Source organism: Panthera tigris, chromosome E1, assembly GCF_018350195.1.
Source record: "Panthera tigris isolate Pti1 chromosome E1, P.tigris_Pti1_mat1.1, whole genome shotgun sequence".
NCBI lineage: Eukaryota > Metazoa > Chordata > Mammalia > Carnivora > Felidae > Panthera > Panthera tigris.
In genome coordinates this window covers 55,670,748-55,689,379 of record NC_056673.1, presented here as the reverse complement: position 1 = coordinate 55,689,379, position 18,632 = coordinate 55,670,748, and the positions used below count along the sequence as shown (strand labels likewise).

The following is an 18,632-nucleotide window of genomic DNA, read 5'->3' as shown; positions in this document are numbered from 1 at the left end:
GAGAGAACTGGCTGCTAAGGGCCCTGGGGAGACTGTTCCCGCCCCGTGTGACAGCCCCTTGTTCCCACAGCGCATTGGGGCCCAGGACCGCTCCGGCCTCCCACGTCTCCATTCCACGGTGGTTACTCAGCAACTTCGCCCTCCCACGGGGTCCCCTGGGGCCTGGGGCAGCCCAGCAGCTGTCCTGGGCTGGGAGCTTTAGAACCAGGGGCCGGGCTGCTGTGCTCACCACCTCGTGGAAGGGTGCCTGTGGGAGGGACATGTCAGGTGGCCCCTCCTGCGGGTGCCTTCTCCTTGTGAAGCTCCGTGCCTGGGAGCAGGGAAGAGCCAACCTCCGTGCCAGGCCTGCACCCCCCTGGGCCCTGGCCTGGAGGAAGGCCATGGGTGTGGCATCCGTGCCTCTGGGAGCTCAGAAAGCCCAGCACTGAAGTGTCCTATTTTCCTGTCCCTTCTTGCTGGGCCGCACCGTCTCTCCAGCCTCGTCCTCTGGCCAGCCCCACCCAGGAGTCCCTGGGGTTGGCTAACCCCCTACAAGGGCATGTGAAGGGAGCACCCTCTTGATGTCCTTGCGGGGGCAGGGGCCCCAGGGCCGTCTCCGCCCAGCACAGCTTGGCCCAGTCACCTTGGTGGAATGTCACCTGTGGAGTGGAGCAGGCTGAGCAGTTGGCTGCCCGCTCGGGAGATGCCTCTCTGGAGCCCCCACCCTGTGCCCTGCCCAGCTCCGCTCTAGGTCTGTGGGTGAGAACCCCACCGACACGGGGCAGCTCCCCTGGGCCCCTGGCCCCGCCGGGTGCACAGCTGGGAGGGGGCAGGGTGGCGCTGACGCCCCCTGCTGGGGAACGCTGGACGCCCCCCGTCTCCCGGCCTCTGTGGGAGGGTGGGGTGGAGCCGGACCCGCCCACCGGGTCCACCTGCCTCCCGTTCGGGAGAGTTCCTCCCGGGACCCCAGCAGGCCGGAGGGAGGAAGGTACAGGCCTCAGAGGTGGTGAAACCCTGACCGGAACCTCCCCCAGCCCGCCGGCCCGCACCCCTCCCTGGCGCAGGGTGGCACCCGGTGCTCTTTGCATAATCCTGTGGCTTCTCGATCTTCACCCTGCGGCAGCGGCTCGGCAGAGGGGAAGGGCAGAACGGGCCACCATGGCGACACACCTCTCCCAGTCCCAGCGGCGCCCTCCCCTCTTACGCCAGGCCATCAAGATAAGGCGCCGCAGGGTCAGAGATCTGCAGGATCCCCTGCCCCGAACGGCTCAGGAGGTAGGAGTGACCTCAGTGAGGAGAGTGGCCGGGGTTCGGGGCTCCACCTCTCACGGGCTGGGGCTAAGGGTGTGGTCCCTTCCCTGCCTTTCAGGGCACCTGGGCAGGACCTTCTTTCTGGGTTGGCAGACCGGGGGCTGCCGCGTGTTCTCTGGGCCATCCTGGGCCTCAGGTCTTGGGGTCTGAGGCTCTCTGAGCCTGTCCCTTTGGTGGGGCCACCCCACCCCATCCTCTGCTCCTCCAGCTCCAAAGTCACCAGCTGTTAGGGAGCGGCCCTGCCGTGGGCTGGGGTGCTGGGGGGGGGTGGGTGGGGACCAGCTGAGCGGCCCCCAGGCCTGCTTGGCATGTCCCCCAGTCTCCCACCTCCACTGCTGGGCCTCACTTCCGCCGCTGGGGTGTGAGCGTGGCCGACCCGATAAGCGGTGCTGCTTCCTCTGGGGAAGGAAGGGAGGTTGGGGCCACGGGTGCCGCAAGCTCACCCTGCTGGGGCAGCCAAGCGCCAATGGACTTCAGCCGCGGCCAGCCAGGGGACCAGGAAGGCGGTCCGGGGCCTGGACTCCCGGGAGGCCTGCTGTGGGAACAGGTGTGCAGCCCTGGTGGGTTGGAGGCCGGGGACCCTGCAGCCCTAGGCCTGGGCCTGCTCGGTGAGGAGCCATTCCTGCTGTCTGAGCCCTGGTCCAGGCCTTGGGGACATCTGTCTTTTCACCTTGCTCCCCAGATCGAGCCTCCATCCCACCACTTCTCCCCTGAAGAGGTAAGAATCAGAGTATTGGGGAGGCAGTGAGGTGCTGGGAGGCAGCCCCACATTCTTCAGAACACTCTCCTTGGCCACTGGCCAAGGCTGATGGCAACAGCAGGGGAGGGAGACTTCTGGGTCTTAACCCCCCCCCCATCCCCTACACGTTGGGGGTGCCTCGTCCCAGCTTTGGGAGTGCAGCGCTGGTGCCAGGGGTAGATGGAGGGGGACGGGGTGGGAGGGGGCTCACCTTGCAGTGGGCTGACAGGGGTCCCTGAGGTGACTGTGCTGTGCCTCAGCGGGCCCTACTCTACGAGGAAGCTCTCTACACCATCCTGCACCGCCTGGGTCAGCCTGAGCCCAACCATGTGACGGAGGCCTCAGAGCTGCTTCAATACCTGCAGGAGGTGAGCCCAGCCCCCACTCCGCCCGCCATCCTGCAGCCTGGACTCAGGCAGGAGTCCTCTTCCCCACCGGCCGTCCCCACCCTGTGCCCTAAGTCTCTTACGCTCCCATCCCACCAGGCCTTCCACATGGGGCCCGAGGAACACCAGCAGCTGCTGCAGAAGGTCCAGAAGCTTGAGGTAACCCTGGTCCAGGTCCTCCCTAGGCTAGGACAGGGAAGCCCAGCTCCCTCCAGGAGTCAGGCTCACCCTCCCATCCTTCCAGAAGCCAATATTTTGTCTGAAGGCAACGGTGAAACAAGCCAAGGGCATTCTGGGCAAAGACGTCAGTGGTGAGTAGAGGGTGAGGGTCCCTGAGGGCCTTCTTGCCAACATCTCCTCCCCATCAGGCTGTCCCAGAACTGGGAGGGAGCTCCCATCTCCCAGACGTCCCCCGGGGCTCACCTGGGTGCTGCTGACCCCGGGCCCTTCGAGTCTGTGGATGGGCTGGGGCTCTGCCCCTGGGGTGATGAGGGAGTCTCCCAGGGAGCCTGGCCAACACCCTGGTGGCCTCGTCCTTCCCCCCCTTCCCCAGGATTCAGTGACCCCTACTGCCTGCTGGGCATTGAGCAGGGGGTAGGCGCGCCAGGAGGCAGCCCTGGGTCCCGGCATCGGCAGAAGGCTGTGGTGAGGCACACCATCCCAGAGGAGCAGACCCACCGCACCCAGGTCATCACCCAGACCCTCAACCCTGTCTGGGAGGAGACCTTCATCCTGTACGTGGCCCGGCCCCAGCCCCTATCCCCTCAGTGAGATCAGCGGGACTTCCTGACTCAGGGGAGGTGACTTGGCCCGACCGGAGGAGGAGCCTACTCCCTGGGCCAGAGATAGACGGGAGGCCAGACAGGACAGAGCAGTGGCCCACGTGTGCAGGCGGGGTGTGGAGGGTTGGACTGGGTTGGTCCGGGGGGTAGGCCGAAGCCTTGCCTTAGAGGACGGAGGAGCAGTTTGCTAGGAGGGGTCAGACTGGACAGTGGCGGAGTGGGGGAGGGAGCTCCCAGGGACAGGCTCTGGTTGGCTCCGGCCCTCCAAGGCCCTCAGCCGTGCCCTCTCCTCCCTGTAGGGAGTTTGAGGACATAAGCAACTCGAGCTTCCATCTGGACATGTGGTGAGGGGCGTCCCCTGCCTGGCGGGGTCAGGGAGAGAAAGGGGGCGAGTGGGGGCGGGGTAGACCCTCCTCCCAAAGGGGTCAGGGGCTCCCAGGACACCCTCCCTGCCTCCTGCTCAGACCTTCGCCCCCCTCAGGGACCTGGATACCGTGGAGTCTGTCAGACAGAAGCTCGGGGAACTCACCGATCTGCATGGGCTGCGGAGGTGAATGCCGTGGGGAGCAGGTTCCCGGGGAGGGCGTGTGGGCCCCTCTGCCCTCCCCGTGCGTGCGGGTTGTCTGCTGGGCTGCAGGCTGTGTCTGGGCCCAGGATGGGGACGGATCCCAGCCTGACCCCTCAGGGTCTTGGCCCATCCCCCTCATGGACCCTGCCTGAAACAGGATCTTTAAGGAGGCCCGGAAGGACAAAGGCCAGGATGATTTTCTGGGGAACGTGGTTCTGAGGCTACAGGTGAGTGGGGTCAGGAAAGAGGCTCAGGAGAGAGACCGAACGGGGGTTCACGAGGAGTTCAGGGGAGCGGTACTGGGTCCACACCAAGCAGGGCCTGGGGTCTCCCTCCTCTTGCCTCCTCTGCCCCCAACTGTGTGAGATTCGTGCCACTCATGGGCACGGGCACCCCCTGCCCGCCCTTCCCGCCAGGACCTACGCTGCCAAGAGGATCAGTGGTACCGTCTGGAGCCCTGCACTGAGACCTACCCCGACCGCGGTCAGTGCCACCTCCAGTTCCAGCTCATTCACAAGCGGGTAGGTCGGGGGCCGGGTGCAGGGACCGTCCAGGGGCCTGCCTGGGGTGGCTGGACGGGCCGCACCGGGCGCGGGGCCCTCCACTCGCCGCCGTGCTGGCCCCGTTGCAGAGAGCCACCGCGGCCAGCCGCTCCCAGCCCAGCTACACGGTGCACCTCCACCTGCTGCAGCAGCTCGTGTCCCACGAGGTCACCCAGCACCAGGTACTGCCCTCCCAGCGCCGGGTGGCACGGGACTCGCCTGCTGGGTCCTGACACCCCTCCACCTGTCCCCGCAGGCGGGCAGTACCTCCTGGGACGGGTCGCTGAGTCCCCAGGCTGCTACCATCCTCTTTCTCCATGCCACGCAGAAGGACCTGTCCGACTTCCACCAGTCCCTGGCGTGAGTGCACGGCCCAGCACCCGGGAGGGTCGCCTGTCCTCCTACAGGCTGGCAGCTCAAAGTCGAACCCTCGGGAGATTTCTGTTTGGCCCCAACTGTGTGCTCTAAGTTGTTTTTGTTTTAAGTTTATTTACGCGGGTTTATTTACGCCGGTTTATTTACGTGGGTTTATTTACGCGGGTTGGGCGTACAGAGAGAGAGAGAGAAGCCCGAGCAAGCTCCTTGCCGTCGGCATAGAGCCTGATGCGGGGCTCGAACTCAGATCACGACCTGAGCCGAAATCAGGAGTTGGACGCTTCTCCGACGGTCTCCCTGTGTTTTAAGTTTTGAGTCAGTTGCCCACTTTTACAAATCTGGAGGTTTTCCACACGGAGTCGCGTGTCCGGCTTCCCACGGACCCTAAGTGCTGTCGTTCTGCTGGGCTGTAGCTGGCCACGACGGAGCGCACGGCCTCCCCGGCCCCTCACGGCTGCCATCGGCCCACGTCACTCCCTGGCATTTGAATTCGCCACCCCTGCCCCAGATCGGCAGCCCCGTCTTCCAGCACCACCCCCCTTGAGTCAACAGACTTGCGCGCCGGCATTACCACATCTGTGTTGAGGGCCTGTCCCATCCCCTGTGCCCCAAGAGGTTGTGGGAACGAGGGAAGGGGCACGCGCGAGTCCTCAGATGTTCCTGTGCGGGTGAGGAGTACAGAACTGGGGGCACCCCGGGCGCTGGCCGGGCCAGGAGGAATGACGGTGCCCGCTGCCCCGGGGCCACGGCTGACACTTGGCACTTGAGTAGGGGCCGGAAGGGGGCTGGGGGAGAGGGGCAGCTTGTAGGACCCTGGGCAGGTGGGTATTCCCAGATAGGCGGACAGGGGATGTGGGTGAGGCTGGGCCTGGGAACGGACACCCACAGCGAGGGCCCAGGGTCCTGCGGGGCCCGAGCATGCAGTGCGGTGTCCCGGTCGGGACGAGGCCTGTCCCTGGGCTGCTCTTCTCTTCGTCCTCCTTCACGGTCCCGCTTGGGCCACATTTCAGCTTGGTCATCACCTCTGTGCAGTGTCCCCTAAACTGTCTATGGGGCAGTCCCAGCTGATGTTTGGCACGTGTGCATGAAGGCTCAAGTCTCCAAATCTTTTTTTCGAAAGAAGCAAGAAATCCTGAATTCTTATTATTTTTTTTATATTAAATATTTTTTTTTAACGTTTATTTATTTTTGAGAGAGAGAGCACGCATGAGCAGCGGGAGGGGCAGAGAGAGAGATGGAGAATCTCTCTGCTGTGAGCGCAGAGCCCGACGCGGGGCTCAAACTCACAACCGTGAGATCATGACCTGAGCTGAAATCAAGAGTCCGCCCCTTGACCAACTGAGCCAGCCAGGCGCCCCGAGATCCTGAATCTTTAAGTCACAAATATCCCAATTTGAGGAACAGATGATTCATTTACATGTTTGAAAAACAACTTGATGAGGTTGATGGGGGTCCATAGGAGGTCTGGGGGGCAGGGCACCTCGCTGTCCCTCCCCAGGGCCGGTGAGCAGCGGGAAGGACGCTGCCCCGCCTGGCGGGGCTGAGGGCTTCCTGTCCGCTGCAGGCAGTGGCTGGCCTATAGTCGTCTCTACCAGAGCCTGGAGTTCCCGAGCAGCTGCCTCCTGCACCCCATCACCAGCATCGAGTACCAGTGGATCCAGGGCCGGCTCAAGGCAGAACAGGTGGGCTGGGGTGGAATGAGGGGTGTTGGGCAGGCAGAGCTCAGGGTGCGGGGATGGCGGTCCGGGCCCCCTAAAGCAGCTCCCGACTCTGCCTGGCCCTGCAGCAAGAAGAGCTGGCTGCCTCGTTCCGCAACCTGCTGGCCTACGGCCTCTCCCTCATCAGGAGGTTCCGGTCTGTTTTCCCCCTCTCTGTCCCCGACTCCCCAGCCCGGCTGCAATCGCTTCTCAGGTCAGCGGCCACCCCTTCCCCTTCTTCAGTGAGGCCAGGAACGAGGGTGCCCGCAGGGATGCGGCAGCCTGCTGGGGATGGGAGGGGAGGGTACAGGGGCAGCGGGCATCCTGGACCCAGCTGTCTGTCCCCACAGGGTCCTGGTACAGATGTGCAAGATGAAGGCCTTTAGGGAGCTGTGCCCCGACAGCGCCCCCCTGCCCCGCCTGGTGACCGAGGCGCTGCGGGTATGGGTACTCACCCCGGGGACGAGGAGGGCACGTGCCTGAGCCTAGTGACCCTCCCTGCTCACCGCCTCTTTGCCCGCAGACCGGCACCGTCGAATGGTTCCACCTGAAGCAGCAGCACCATCAGCCCATGGTGCAGGTGAGGGGGCTCGGGCAGGGCGGCGGGGTGGGGTGCTCGCCCCTTGCAGCCCTGCTCAGCGCGCCTCTGTCCCTGCCAGGGCATGCTGCAGGCAGGCAAGGCCTTGCTGAGCCTGGTGCAGGACATCGTTGGCGACCTACACCAGTGCCAGCGCACGTGGAACAAGATCTTCCAGAAGTGAGCGGGTGGCTGGGTTGGGAGGTAGTGCGGCAGGGGCTCAGAAGAGGGACCAGAAGGAGCCCTGTGTGTGCCACCAGGTCACACCTGTCGCCTTCCTTCCAGTGCCCTCAAGGTCAACCTCTTCTCCGTGGCTTTCCTGGAGCTTCAGTGGCTGGTGAGTCTCGCCCCGCGTCTCCGGGCCGTGCCCTCGACCCTGGCTCTGGAGCCCCGTCCCCACGCCTTCCCTTCGCAGGTGGCCAAGCGGGTACAGGACCACACGGCGGCGGTGGCGGGCAGCGCCGTGTCCCTGGAGGTGGGCGAGAGTCTATTCCAGCTCTATGTCAGCCTCAAGGAGCTCTGCCAGCTGGCCCCAGTCCCCGCAGAGAGGTGGGCAGTGGTGGGTCAGCACAAGAGAGAGAGGAGGGCTGGGGAGAGGCTCCCAGGCTGAGCCCCGGCCCTCCCCAGGGACGGAGTCCTGGCCCTGGATGGCTTTCACCGCTGGTTCCAGCCCGCCGTCCCCTCCTGGCTGCAGAAGACGTACAGTGTGGCCCTGGCGCGGGTGCAGCGCGCTGTGCAGATGGATGAGGTGGGGGCGGGGCCCGAGACCAGGGACGGGGTCCCGGCTTTGGGGGTGGGGCTCGGGGCTCTGCTTGTACCTCCAGGATGTGCAGAAGCTGGTAACCGGCCCTTGAAGCCAGTTGTGCAAAACACCGCCTCCTGATATCCTTGGTGTAGAGCGTGGCTTTCCTTCACAGACTGATCTGTGCAGCCGGGGGGGGGGGGGGGTCCCTGGGTGGGGAGCCTCGCTCGCACCCCTGGTAGTCCGCCCCCACCCCCCCGGCCCCGCCCCGTCCTGCGTGCTTGCGGAAGGAAGGAGGGAGGGAGGAGCAGGAATCTGGCAAGGCCTGAGCCCTCCTTTCTGCACCCTCTCCCATCCCCCAGTTGGTGCCCCTGGGCGAACTGACCAAGCACAGCACATCAGCCGTGGATCTGTCCACCTGTTTCGCCCAGATCAGCCATACTGCCCGGCAGCTGGACTGGCCCGACCCGGAGGAGGCCTTCATGATCACCGTCAAGTTTGTGGAGGTGCGGCGTCTTCGTGGGTCCTTCCCCTCCTTTCTAGGACAGCCCCTTTTCACTCACCCTCTCTCTCCCCAGCTCCTCCTGCCCCGGCAGCCTCCGAAGGCCTGTGTCTTAAGTCCCCAAGTCACCGAGATTTCCGTGCCTCTCCACCTTGACCCCCTCGTGGGCTCCCGCCCGCGTTGATCCTCCTCTCCCCATCCCAGGATACCTGTCGGCTGGCCCTGGTGTACTGCAGCCTCATAAAGACCCGGGCCCGGGAGCTCTCCGCAGGCCAGAAGGACCAGGGCCAGGCGGCCAACATGGTAAGGGCCGGACCTGGGTGTCGGGGACCGGGGCGGGGGCAGGGGCTGCCGGTCCCGGCACAACCCCGGAAGCGCTGGCTCCTGCGCCCGTGCCTGCCCTCAGCTGTGCGTGGTGGTGAACGACATGGAGCAGCTGCGGCTGGTGATCGGCAAGCTGCCCACCCAGCTGGCATGGGAGGCGCTGGAACAGCGGGTAGGGGCTGTGCTGGAGCAGGGGCAGCTGCAGAACACGCTGCATGCCCAGCTGCAGGGCGCGCTGGCCGGGCTGGGCCACGAGATCCGCACTGGCGTCCGCACCCTGGCCGAGCAGGTACCTTGTCTGACCCGCAGGGCCCCCCCCCCGCCCCCCCCCCCCCCCGCCCCCCCCGCCCCCCCCCGCCCCCCCCCGGACTTGGGCTGACGTCCGGCCCCTACCCCTTCCCGAACCTAAACCCGGGCTCCAAGTGGCCTGGCCCCGTCCTCCCCGCACTCACGCCCCGGTCTCCCTCCTGCTTTGTGTCCGCAGCTGGAGGTGGGCATTGCCAAGCACATCCAGAAGCTCGTGACTGTCAAGGAGTCTGTCCTGCCTGAGGATGTGAGTGGCCCTCCCTGCTCAGCTTTGCCAAAGGGGCTTAGGGTGGCAGGGAGCTGAAGTCGGTGGGATGTCAGCGATGAGTCCCCCAGACTTGGGCCAGAAGTGTTCCCTCCTGGACCTCGGTTTCCTCCTTGGATGCTAAGGGGGCAGGGTTGGGTCATTCCATGGACTCCCCCAGCATCGGTGTGGGGACTGCAGTCGGGGGGAGCTTGGACTTTGCAGCCAGACAGATCTGGGCGTGCATCCTTCTCAGCTCCTGTCTGCACAAGCCAGCTGATTCGAGCGTCCTCACCCGTCAGGGGGCACAGTGATGCGTACCTTTGGTTGTTTGGGAGACGCTGACTCATTAAGTCATCAACTATTGAAGCACTCACTCTGTCCCAGGCACTGATTTAGGCACTGGGATATATATCAATGAACAAAAATTACGAAAAGTCCGCCCTTCCCAGAGCTTACATTCTGGTAGGGGAGGTGGCAGAGCCAAGTACATGTATGTAACTAGAACCATATGTACGTGTGTGTGTGCGTGCACACACATGGCATGTTAGATAATAAGTGCTAGAGAAAATGGAGATATTTTTATTTATTTTAATTTTTTTTTTAACGTTTATTTATTTTTGAGACAGAGAGAGACAGAGCATGAACGGGGGAGGGGCAGAGAGAGAGGGAGACACAGAATCGGAAGCAGGCTCCAGGCTCTGAGCCGTCAGCCCAGAGCCCGACGCGGGGCTCGAACTCACGGACCGCGAGATCGTGACCTGAGCTGAAGTCGGACGCTTAACCGACTGCGCCACCCAGGCGCCCCGAAAATGGAGATATTTTTAGACAGTGGCTGGAGAAAGCCTTCCTCAAGGGTGACAGCTGAGCCCAGACCTAAAGGAAGCCAGAGAAGGAGCCTTGAGGATTTCCAGGGGAGGGAACGGCAAAGGCCAGGGCCCCGAGCCAGGACCGCGCGTACAGGAGGCCAGTGTGGCTGGAGCCGGCTGTGGGCAGGGGTCAGGTCCTGCAGGCGTCCCAAAGCAAGGGCACAAAAGCTCCCGGTCCTGTTTGCCCTTCCGAGTCAGGGCATGGGAATGGGCCAGAACCAGACGTGCTGCCCACCCCTCTCCCCAGGCCATTCTGCCCCTGATGAAGTTTCTGGAAGTGAAGCTCTGCTACATGAACGCCAACTTGGTGCAGGAGAACTTCAACAGGTCTGCGGCAGCCTCCCGCCCTGCGGCGCCCCACCGCCTCCCACCAGCCCCTCTTTCCCGGCCTCAGCATCCATTCTCAGGGGAGGATGCAACCAGCCTCTGCTTCAAGGCTCACCTCCAGGGACAGGGGGCTCACTTCCTCACACACTTGCCCATTTCCCTTTAGGCTGAGCAGAAAGCTGCCTTCTCCTTTAGCCGTGGGCTGTCTGTGGGCCTTGCTGGCTCATCTCCCCTCCTAACGTTACAGGCAATGGGTATTCTCCCATGATTCAGGGGAACTTCTAGTTAGGGTGCCTTTAAAAACATTTTTTTTAATGTTTATTTTTGAGAGGGAGAGAGAGAGAGAGAGAGAGACAGACAGACAGAATGTGAGCAGGGGAGGGGCCGAGTGAGAGGGAGACATAGTATCCAAAGCAGGCTCCAGGCTCTCCACACAGAGCCTGATGTGGGGCTGGAACCCACGAGTGGTGAGATCAGATCATGACCTAAGCCGAAATCGGGCACTTAACCGACTGAGCCTCCCAGGTGCCCCTAGTTAGGGTCTCTCTTCGAGCAGGGGCCTGGGCAGCATAGCTAGAAGTCAAGGGTGTGGGCCCCAGCCCACCTGAATTCAGACTCTAGCTTTGCTGTTGCTCGGTGGGCGGAGTGCACAGATTACTCAAGTTTTCCGTGCAGATGATCATAGTTCTGGCCTTTAATGAGGACCAAGTGAGTCACGTGGGGTGTCGAATGTAGCGCCTGTGCAAAGGAAGTGGTTGGCGCGCTGCAGACCGATGGCCGTGGGTCCTCCCCATGGGATCCGGGCTCTGAGGCTGCTGCCCTGCTCCCCGCGTACCCCTCCTGGTGCAGCGACCCCCGGGAAGCCCGCCTTCTTCATTTCTCAGGCCACAACATGCCATTTGTTCAGCTGAAACAGAGTGAAATCCCCACTCCAGGGATTTCACTCACTGCTGTCTCAACAGCCATTAGAACATTGTCTGGGGGCATAATAAGCACCCAAATATGTTGACTACATTAACTACCTTTACTTAGTATGACCTTCCCCGTTCTTAATTACACAACCCATTTTTTTTTTTTTTTTTTTTTTGGTACTTAACTGCCTGAATCTACTTTGGCGTGTCAAAATTCAGTTCTTTCAGGTAGTTAGTAGGACTGTGGCTTGGTTGCTATTTTTTTCTCCTGACAGTTTATCCATCCTTATCCATGCTGGAATCCTCTTCATTCTGGCCACTCCTCTACTGAATCCTGATTCTGTCACTGGGGGACCAGCCTCCCCTCCCCACCTTGTTTGTTGGGGTTTGATAATCCTACTGAGCAGCCTTCTCTGCTAGGTTATGAGACACATTGGTTGGGACTGGCCCCGCCCACCGGCCCCCCCACCCCTTGTCCTCCCTGCCCCACTCCTGCCTGTGGCTCCAGCCCTACCTGAGAAGCAGGTAGAAGTGGAGGGTGGGGGTGGGGAGGAGCTGGGGGTGGGTCTGGGTCCCTTTCTCAAGAGTGTCTCTGCTCCCTCCCCTTCCACCCTCCTATCCTGTGACTGATGTCCCTCTGCACCTCACCCCAGCCTTCTGACCCTGCTCTGGACCCACACGCTCACCGTCCTGGTGGAAGTGGCCGCCTCCCAGCGGAGCTGCCCCCTGGCCTCTAGCAAGCTGAAGATTGCACTTCAGGTAATAATAGCAGTGACCACAAATAATCCTGGTGGGAGGCTGCCTGGGGTCACCTCTGATGTCTCACCCCCTAGAATCTGGAGGTCTGCTTCTACGCAGAGGGCTGTGGCCTGCCACCTGAGGCCCTGCACACAGCCACCTTCCAGGTAGGGGTCTTCTGGTGAGCTGGTTGGGTGGGGGGGGGGGGGACACCTGCCTTTCTGTGCTCACCTGTGTCATCACGGATGGGGCCCAGCACGAAAAGAAAATGTGAGCCCCCTTTTCAGAAATTATTGAAAATTTAAAGGCAGCCACAGCAGAGCTTTGGTGTTTTAAACCAAGCATCAGGTTTTTTAAGCATGGTGAGGGGGTGGCTGTGCCACTGCAGGGGGAGCACGCCTGTGAAGCCCACCCTGTCTGTCCTGAGGGTGCATTCTGCGGCCGAAGGTTCTGGAACGGCCAGTGCTTTCCATATCAAACTGACATCCCCTCTTGGCGGCAAGTTCCCAAAGGGCAGCCCTGGGCTGTGGTTGAGTGTGACAGTTCAGGTGACTTCTCAGCTGTGCCCCGTTCCCAGGCTCTGCAGAAAGACCTGGAGCTGCAGGCCGCTTCTAGCAGGGAGCTCATCCAGAAGTACTTCTGCAGCCGGATCCAGCAGCAGGTGAGGCTCTTTTCCTCCCTTGCGCTCCCTGTGTCCCTGGAGCCCCGCCTCCACTCTGCCCCAGCCGACACTGCCCATGCGCCCCGCCCTTATTAGGCAGAAGCGGCCTCTGAGGAGTTAGGGGCGGTCACAGTCAAAGTCTCCTACCGCGCCTCTGAGCAGAAGCTGCGTGTGGAGCTGCTCAGCGCCTCCAGCCTGCTGCCCCTGGACTCCAATGGTGAGCGCAGGCTGTCCCCTGGCCGCTCCCGAGTCTTTGCTCAGGCCCCCTTCCCCCGCGTCTCTGGCAGTTTGCTCCCGAGCGGGAGCACTGCGTGCAGTTTCTGCAGATCGCCAGGAGGGGGCGATGCCGCCGAACGGGGCGCGGCTGCAGGGGCCCGGACGAGGCGGGGAGCTGGGATATCCTCGGCAACGTGGCCTCCCCAGGTGACCTCCTCACTTGCCAGGCTCCAGCGACCCCTTTGTCCAACTGACCTTGGAGCCCAGGCACGAGTTCCCTGAGCTGGCCCCCCGGGAGACCCAAAAGCACAAGAAGGACCTTCACCCCCTGTTTGATGAGACCTTTGAATTGTGAGTGGGTCCCTGTACCTGCCACCCTTCCCCAGCCCCGGACCTCCCTCGGGCCTGCCCCTCCCACCTGAGGCCGACGGGCTCCCCTGAGATGACCGCATTTGGGTCCCAGGGAGGGGCACCTGGCACGGGGGTTTGCTGGGACCCCGGGAGGAGGAGCAGGACTGGAGGGGAAGACCCCCACCTGTTGGGCTGAGAGGCTTTCGCTTCCAGGGAAGGTCTGGGGACATAGGCCCTTGCTTTGAAGTATCAGCCCACAGAGGAGGAGTCAGGACATAACTAGGCTGAGAACTGGCTTTGCGATCCTAACTCCCACCTGTCTGCCCTCAGCCCTGTCCTGTCCTCAAGATCCAGGGGCGAACTGTGTGTGCGGGTGGGTGCCAGTGACCGTGGGGTGGGGGAGCAGGCAGCTGAGTCCCACTCTGTCCCCCACTCAGCCTGGTGCCTGCTGAGCCGTGCCGGAAGGACGGAGCTTGCCTCCTGCTCACGGTGCTGGACCATGACACGCTGGGGGCTGATGACTTGGAAGGGGAGGCCTTTCTGCCACTACGCTCAGTGCCGGGCCTGACTGGGACGGAGGAGCCTGGCGAGGTGCCTCAGACCCGTCTGCCCCTCACCTACCCTGCGCCCAACGGTAGGCCTGAGCCCCAGGGCAGACAGAGGCTGTGAGGCTTCGGGTGCGGGGCCAGGCCCAGCACTGGGGGTGCAGGGGAAGGGCAGCCTGTAAAACCTCAGGCAGTGGCCCCCAGGGAAGCAAATGAAGTCGGGGTCAGAGAAATCCCTCCTTGGGGGTGGAAGCCAGTGGAGTCTGCGTGGTGGCTCGTGCTGAGTAGATAGCTCAGTCTAATCAAGAGACCAGGGAAATTTGTTAGCCCAAGTGTGGTGGGACCCTCTAGTGGAGGAAGGTCACTAACAGGCTTACTTGGGGAGAGGGCCTGAGTGTCTCTGACCAGGGGGCACAGCCCAAGCATCCTCCAGGCTGGATAGTACGAATAGGTCACATGTCCAAGCACTTAGGAGCCACTTGTAAGCACCTGACGCATGTTAACTCTCAGTCGTACAACCACGCACTGTGGCAGGTGGTATTGCTGTTTTACAGATAAGTAAACTGAGGCACAAAGAGGCCGACTCCCTAGCCTAAGGTTCTCATGCAAAAGGGCAAGAGTTGCAGCCTGAAGCGCACCTCAGCCTCTTCCAATGCAGTTGGGTCCGTGTCTGTGCCAGTGCGGTTGAGCTAGGGGATGACCTCAGGCTGTCTCGTGAGCTTGGCTGGTGTGTGTCCATCGCTAGTTTTCAGGATGGCTGGGGAACGGGTCAGTGCTGTGACCCCCACCACTAGCCAGGCACTGCTTACCCCCACCCCCGGCGCCGCAGGCTGACCCCCAAACGCCTCTCTTCGCAGGGGATCCTATCCTGCAGCTGCTGGAGAGCCGGAAGGGTGATCGGGAGGCCCAGGTGTTTGTGAGGCTGCGGAGGCAGCGAGCCAAGCAGGCCTCCCAGCATGCCCCAAAGCCAGGGCGGTAGCAGTGGAGGTTGGGGAGGGGGCCGGGTGCCTGCAAGATCTGGGTTCTCCCCACCAGCCTGGCCTAACAGTCCGCAAGGGCCCTGCAAGTCTGGGGAACCCCGGTGTGCGGAAGGCCCAGTGTGTGGATCCTCTCTGGTCCTCCCACCAGAGGGGCCCGGGGCCCCTGTGGTATTTATACTCCCTCCCCCTGCCTCCAGCCCTGGCCTCAGCATTCTCTACCAAATTTCAGCACCAGGGGGAGGGGGCAGCTGTCTGCATCTCTGGCCCTCGCTCTCCTGTTGGGGAAGTGCTGCTCTGGCAGAGCTGCCTCCCTGCGTTTCTGGCCTGCCTGTTCCAGTCACTGGGGTGGGGGGCTGGGCTCCCTGGGGCCTGCTCTTTAGCTCTCCTTCCCTGGTTCACTGGGGCTGGGGCTACCGCTGCCCTGAGAGGGAGCCTGGCTCCTCTCCTGAGGCGGCTACTGGGAACCTTCTGGCTCTGAAGAGGTGAGAACTGGCAGGCAGTGGGGCTGGCATAGAGGAGCAGGAAGGACAGCTTGGCAACTGTGTCTACTGTGGACCCCTCCCTGGGACAGTTACCTGCCACGTAGAAACTTTCTTAGCAAAAATAAAAAACCAAAAACAATTCATTGTCCTCTAAGGAACTATGCTGTTGCCCTGCATCGGGGTCCAGGAGATTACAGTCAGGCCCTGCAATCCCCCTCCTCAGCCTTCAGGAGACCTTGAGCTGTCCCCCCACCTGTGGCCCACTCGGCCCCTCACTTCACCTTATACAGCAGGGAGATGTGGGAGTAACTGATGTTCAAACAAAACACTACCAGGCATATCCGTGTGTGTGGTTGCCGCCTAGCACAAGGGCCTGATGCTCCCAAGGGGAGCACCATAAGTGGGGGTCTCCCAGGAGTTCAGTTGTGTGTCTATTCAAGGGCTGAAAGGAACGGAGTTGCAGCCTGGCCTGGGGGGGGGGGGGGGGGGGGAGTGGCCCCTATGCTGAGAGAGCCCGAGGCCGGGTTGTCATATCTAGCTGTGTGACCCTCTCTGAGCCCACACAAGTATGATGGGGGAGGGTGGTGAAGGGGGTCAGTCGAGATCATCCAAGGCTCCTTTCAGCTCTGAACCTGAGATCCATACAGACAGCCCAGTAGCTGTGTTTCTTCACAGCTACCTACTAGGCCAGCTAAGAGCAGGGGGAGGAAAGAGGTGCCTCAAAGATTGGGACCCTCAATCTTCCTTTTAGTGCTTTTGAGAGAAGACAGTTCTCCTCCTCTGAGAAACTACGAGGGGCCCTGTTGTGTTTTGCAAAACAGTAAGTGAATGGGTCCCAGCTGATGGGGCATAAGCTCTTTCTATAACCCAGGTGGGGCTGGATCTCCCTCACCCTCATGTAAACAAGCTACCACTGTTAAGTTCATATTTTATTTCCAATAGGTTTGGAGCTTTGTTGATTTTTGCATTTTCGTAAAAAAAAAAAAAGTTTTCACTTAATTCATTGAAAGCCCTTTCGTGCTGAGCCCAAGGAGAGCCTGGTCCAGGCCAGACCCTTCACAGCCCTCTTGCTCCCACCCCAGACCCCCAGAGCTGGGAGCAGGGTGGCTTCCCTCCACCTGCTCTGCCCTCCCGCACCCACTGCATCTTTCTGTACAGAACAATTTTTAAAATGGAAGCTAAGACACAATATACATCGGACAGGCACGCACACACATGTACACGGGCGTCTGCTCCAAATGGGCAGGACGTCAGCTGCACTCAGAGAGCACCAAGGAATGCATACGGAGCCCCTCCCGGTGAGGAGGGCAGGGCCTGAGCCCTACCTTGGTCCTCAGTCCGTAGCTTCTCCCCACCAATTGCCCTGCTAGCTGCCAGAGGGAAGGGAGGAAACGGGGGCGGGGGGGGGGGGGGAAGCTGACAGCAGCTGGGGGGTTATGAAGAGGGCAGTGCCAGTCTGGTAGGTGGCCCTGGGGCCAGGGAGGCTGCTTTTGGGGGCCCAGAGGGAGAGGACTGAGGTGGATCCCTGGCCTCAGGAACCTGAGGGGTAGAACTCCTGGGCCTTGCCCCTCAAGGAGCTTCAAGGGCCCAGGGGTGGGAATGGGGCTGGCCCCTGCAGCTTTGGCCTGCCAGCCCCAGACTAAATACACATTTGGTAAACCTAGGAGCTAGGCTGACTTCGACCTCAGCACATCCCCCTCAAGCCTCACAGCTGGGAATCAGGTATGCCCTGGGGATGTCCACATCCCTGGCTCTCTCCCTGGCCTGGGGAGGTGCAGTGAACAGAGCCTGCCCTGAAGGCTTGGTCCCTCCCCTCAGCCCCTTCCAGCTTCCCGCTCAGGCCCCAGGAAGAAGTTAAAACTAGTTAGTTTCCCTACATTTAAAAAGAGACAGAAACATATCCCCTGCTGAAGCCCAGTGGGCGAAGAGGGGACTTTGTCTCTGCAGTGGAAAAGGAGGGAGTGGGCAAGGGGAGGGCTGCAAAATAGTTTTTTCTTTTAAAAAGTGCTTGGTAAGTCTGTTTTAAAGTGTGTGTCTATATCTATGTACAGATATACACACAGACACTGTTCACACACTGCCGCCCACGCATACCTACACACATACAGAAATGTATACATATACAGAATCATATACATATACATACATACATACATACATACATATATATATATACTTTAAAAAGTCCTAGGTAAGAAGATCTGAGCCAGGCCAGGGCCAGGCCTGCGGGGTCACGACTGGAGGGCGTGGGCCCGGCCAGGCTGGCAGACCGGGCACTCGCTGCCCTCGGCACAGAGCTCACACAGCACGGCGTGTTGGCACGGCAGCACCGCTCGGTTCTGTTCCTGACACTTAAGGCATTTCACCGACTGCATGTGGAACACGGCCTGCGGGAGAAAGTGACATCATGGTCACCAGCCTGGCCCTGAGTTGGACAAGGAGCTTTCTCAACATTCTCTTTGGTCCCCTTGATGAGGAACCAGAGGCACAGAGCTCAGCAGCATGGCTGCCAAGTGAGAGGGCAGAGTCAGAGTCCAGCCTGATGCCCTCAGGGCTCCCAATGTCTGCTTCCAGGGGTGCGGAGGGAGAGGGCAGGGCCAGTGCTCCTCTGCAGCCCCCACCCTGACGGGCTCTTTCTCCCACAAAGCCTCTGCCTCTTGTCTCGATCTCACAGGGACCCTCGGTCCTCAAACGAGAACAATGGGGCCTGGCTGCAAATGCCTGGTGAAAAAAAGAATGCACGCTCTGCTGTGCCATGCTCCCTGGGGATCCAGCGGGGCACCTAGGAATGCAGACAAAGTAGCCCTGGGGACCTAACTGTTCTGGAATGTCTTCTGGTATGTGCAGAGCTCACAGGAGAAGCGTCTCAATGTAACCGAAGGCCCAGGCCTAGTAATACAGCTTGGGTCAGCCCCACCCTCAGAACTGTGGGGGTGGGGCGGTGGGGGGGGGGAGTGTGGGCACTGACGCCTCCCTATCTCCAGCCTTCTCACCTCCCAGCAAGTGACATTTTCCCCTACCTCTCCTCCGAGAGGGCAGCATTTTGTGTCAGCCCAGCAGCTGGGCAGAGGCTCCCAGAAGGGTGGCTGTCCCTGGAGCAGCGTGGACCCATCCGAGTCCAAGCACTGCTGAGGCTGCTGTACACCCCCACCCAGCGCTCCCCTAACCTCCTGGGCTGACCTTGTCCACTTGTTCCAGGTGGGCCCGCAGCTGCTTCTGGAGGGAGTAGAGGGTGGAGAGTGAGAGGGCCTCCAGGTCGGAGAAGGTGGGCAGGGCCTGTGGGTCGGGGCCTGAGTGCAGCCGCTCCAGCTCTTCCTGTAGCTTCTTAACCTGCTCCTCCAGTGCATCCCGCTGCTCCCGGGCCAGCTCGCACTCAGCACCTGCTGCGCTGGCCCGCTCACCGGCCTCCTCTGCCTCCTTCTTCCAGGCATCACAAGCCTGTGGGCCCAACACACAGCACCTCATCTTGACGGCCCCC

General features: G+C 61.6%; 2 protein-coding genes across 9 annotated transcripts in view; one reads left to right on the top strand and one right to left on the bottom strand.

The window, feature by feature from the left end:
* The first annotated feature begins 139 nt into the window (after positions 1–139).
* Positions 140–15,293, top strand: UNC13D (unc-13 homolog D). Of its 3 annotated transcripts, none has more exons than XM_042967503.1 (33): positions 140–730; positions 1,103–1,254; positions 1,973–2,008; positions 2,290–2,397; positions 2,515–2,574; positions 2,660–2,726; positions 2,969–3,149; positions 3,497–3,541; positions 3,679–3,747; positions 3,923–3,992; positions 4,182–4,286; positions 4,397–4,489; positions 4,564–4,667; positions 6,247–6,364; positions 6,469–6,593; positions 6,730–6,820; positions 6,903–6,959; positions 7,039–7,136; positions 7,242–7,293; positions 7,372–7,505; positions 7,584–7,704; positions 8,061–8,204; positions 8,405–8,503; positions 8,607–8,813; positions 9,009–9,077; positions 10,191–10,270; positions 11,835–11,940; positions 12,015–12,086; positions 12,497–12,580; positions 12,677–12,797; positions 13,024–13,147; positions 13,585–13,781; positions 14,550–15,293. In XM_042967503.1, the coding sequence occupies exons 2-33, from the start codon at positions 1,138–1,140 to the stop codon at positions 14,669–14,671; spliced, it is 3,276 nt and encodes a 1,091-aa protein (XP_042823437.1). In that variant the 5' UTR covers positions 140–730; positions 1,103–1,137; the 3' UTR covers positions 14,672–15,293. The 3 variants fall into 3 exon arrangements, with proteins under 3 accessions (XP_042823437.1, XP_042823436.1, XP_042823438.1); XM_042967504.1 differs by lacking the exon at positions 140–730 and adding an exon at positions 1,698–1,837 and having other exon boundaries at positions 1,201–1,254; XM_042967502.1 differs by lacking the exon at positions 140–730 and having other exon boundaries at positions 856–1,254.
* A 777-nt stretch (positions 15,294–16,070) lies between these two features.
* UNK (unk zinc finger) overlaps positions 16,071–18,632 on the bottom strand; it is a 33,362-nt gene continuing 30,800 nt past the window's right edge. For all 6 annotated transcript variants that reach the window (XM_007091271.3, XM_007091270.3, XM_042967507.1 and 3 more), the window contains 2 exons: positions 18,335–18,592; positions 16,071–17,541 (listed from right to left, as the gene is read on the bottom strand). In XM_007091271.3, the coding sequence (XP_007091333.2) occupies positions 17,386–17,541; positions 18,335–18,592 (414 nt within the window). In that variant the 3' untranslated portion in view covers positions 16,071–17,385. The remainder of the gene's footprint in view (positions 17,542–18,334; positions 18,593–18,632) is intronic.

What these genes read in the sequence shown, in the direction of transcription:
- UNC13D (XM_042967503.1), top strand. Translation starts at nt 1,138, where the DNA reads ATGGCGACACACCTCTCCCAGTCCCAGCGGCGCCCTCCCCTCTTACGC. An exon ending in TGCCCCGAACGGCTCAGGAG is followed by an intron (nt 1,255 to 1,972) that starts GTAGGAGTGACC and finishes CTTGCTCCCCAG; the next exon opens with ATCGAGCCTCCATCCCACCA. An exon ending in TCCAGCTCATTCACAAGCGG is followed by an intron (nt 4,287 to 4,396) that starts GTAGGTCGGGGG and finishes GCCCCGTTGCAG; the next exon opens with AGAGCCACCGCGGCCAGCCG.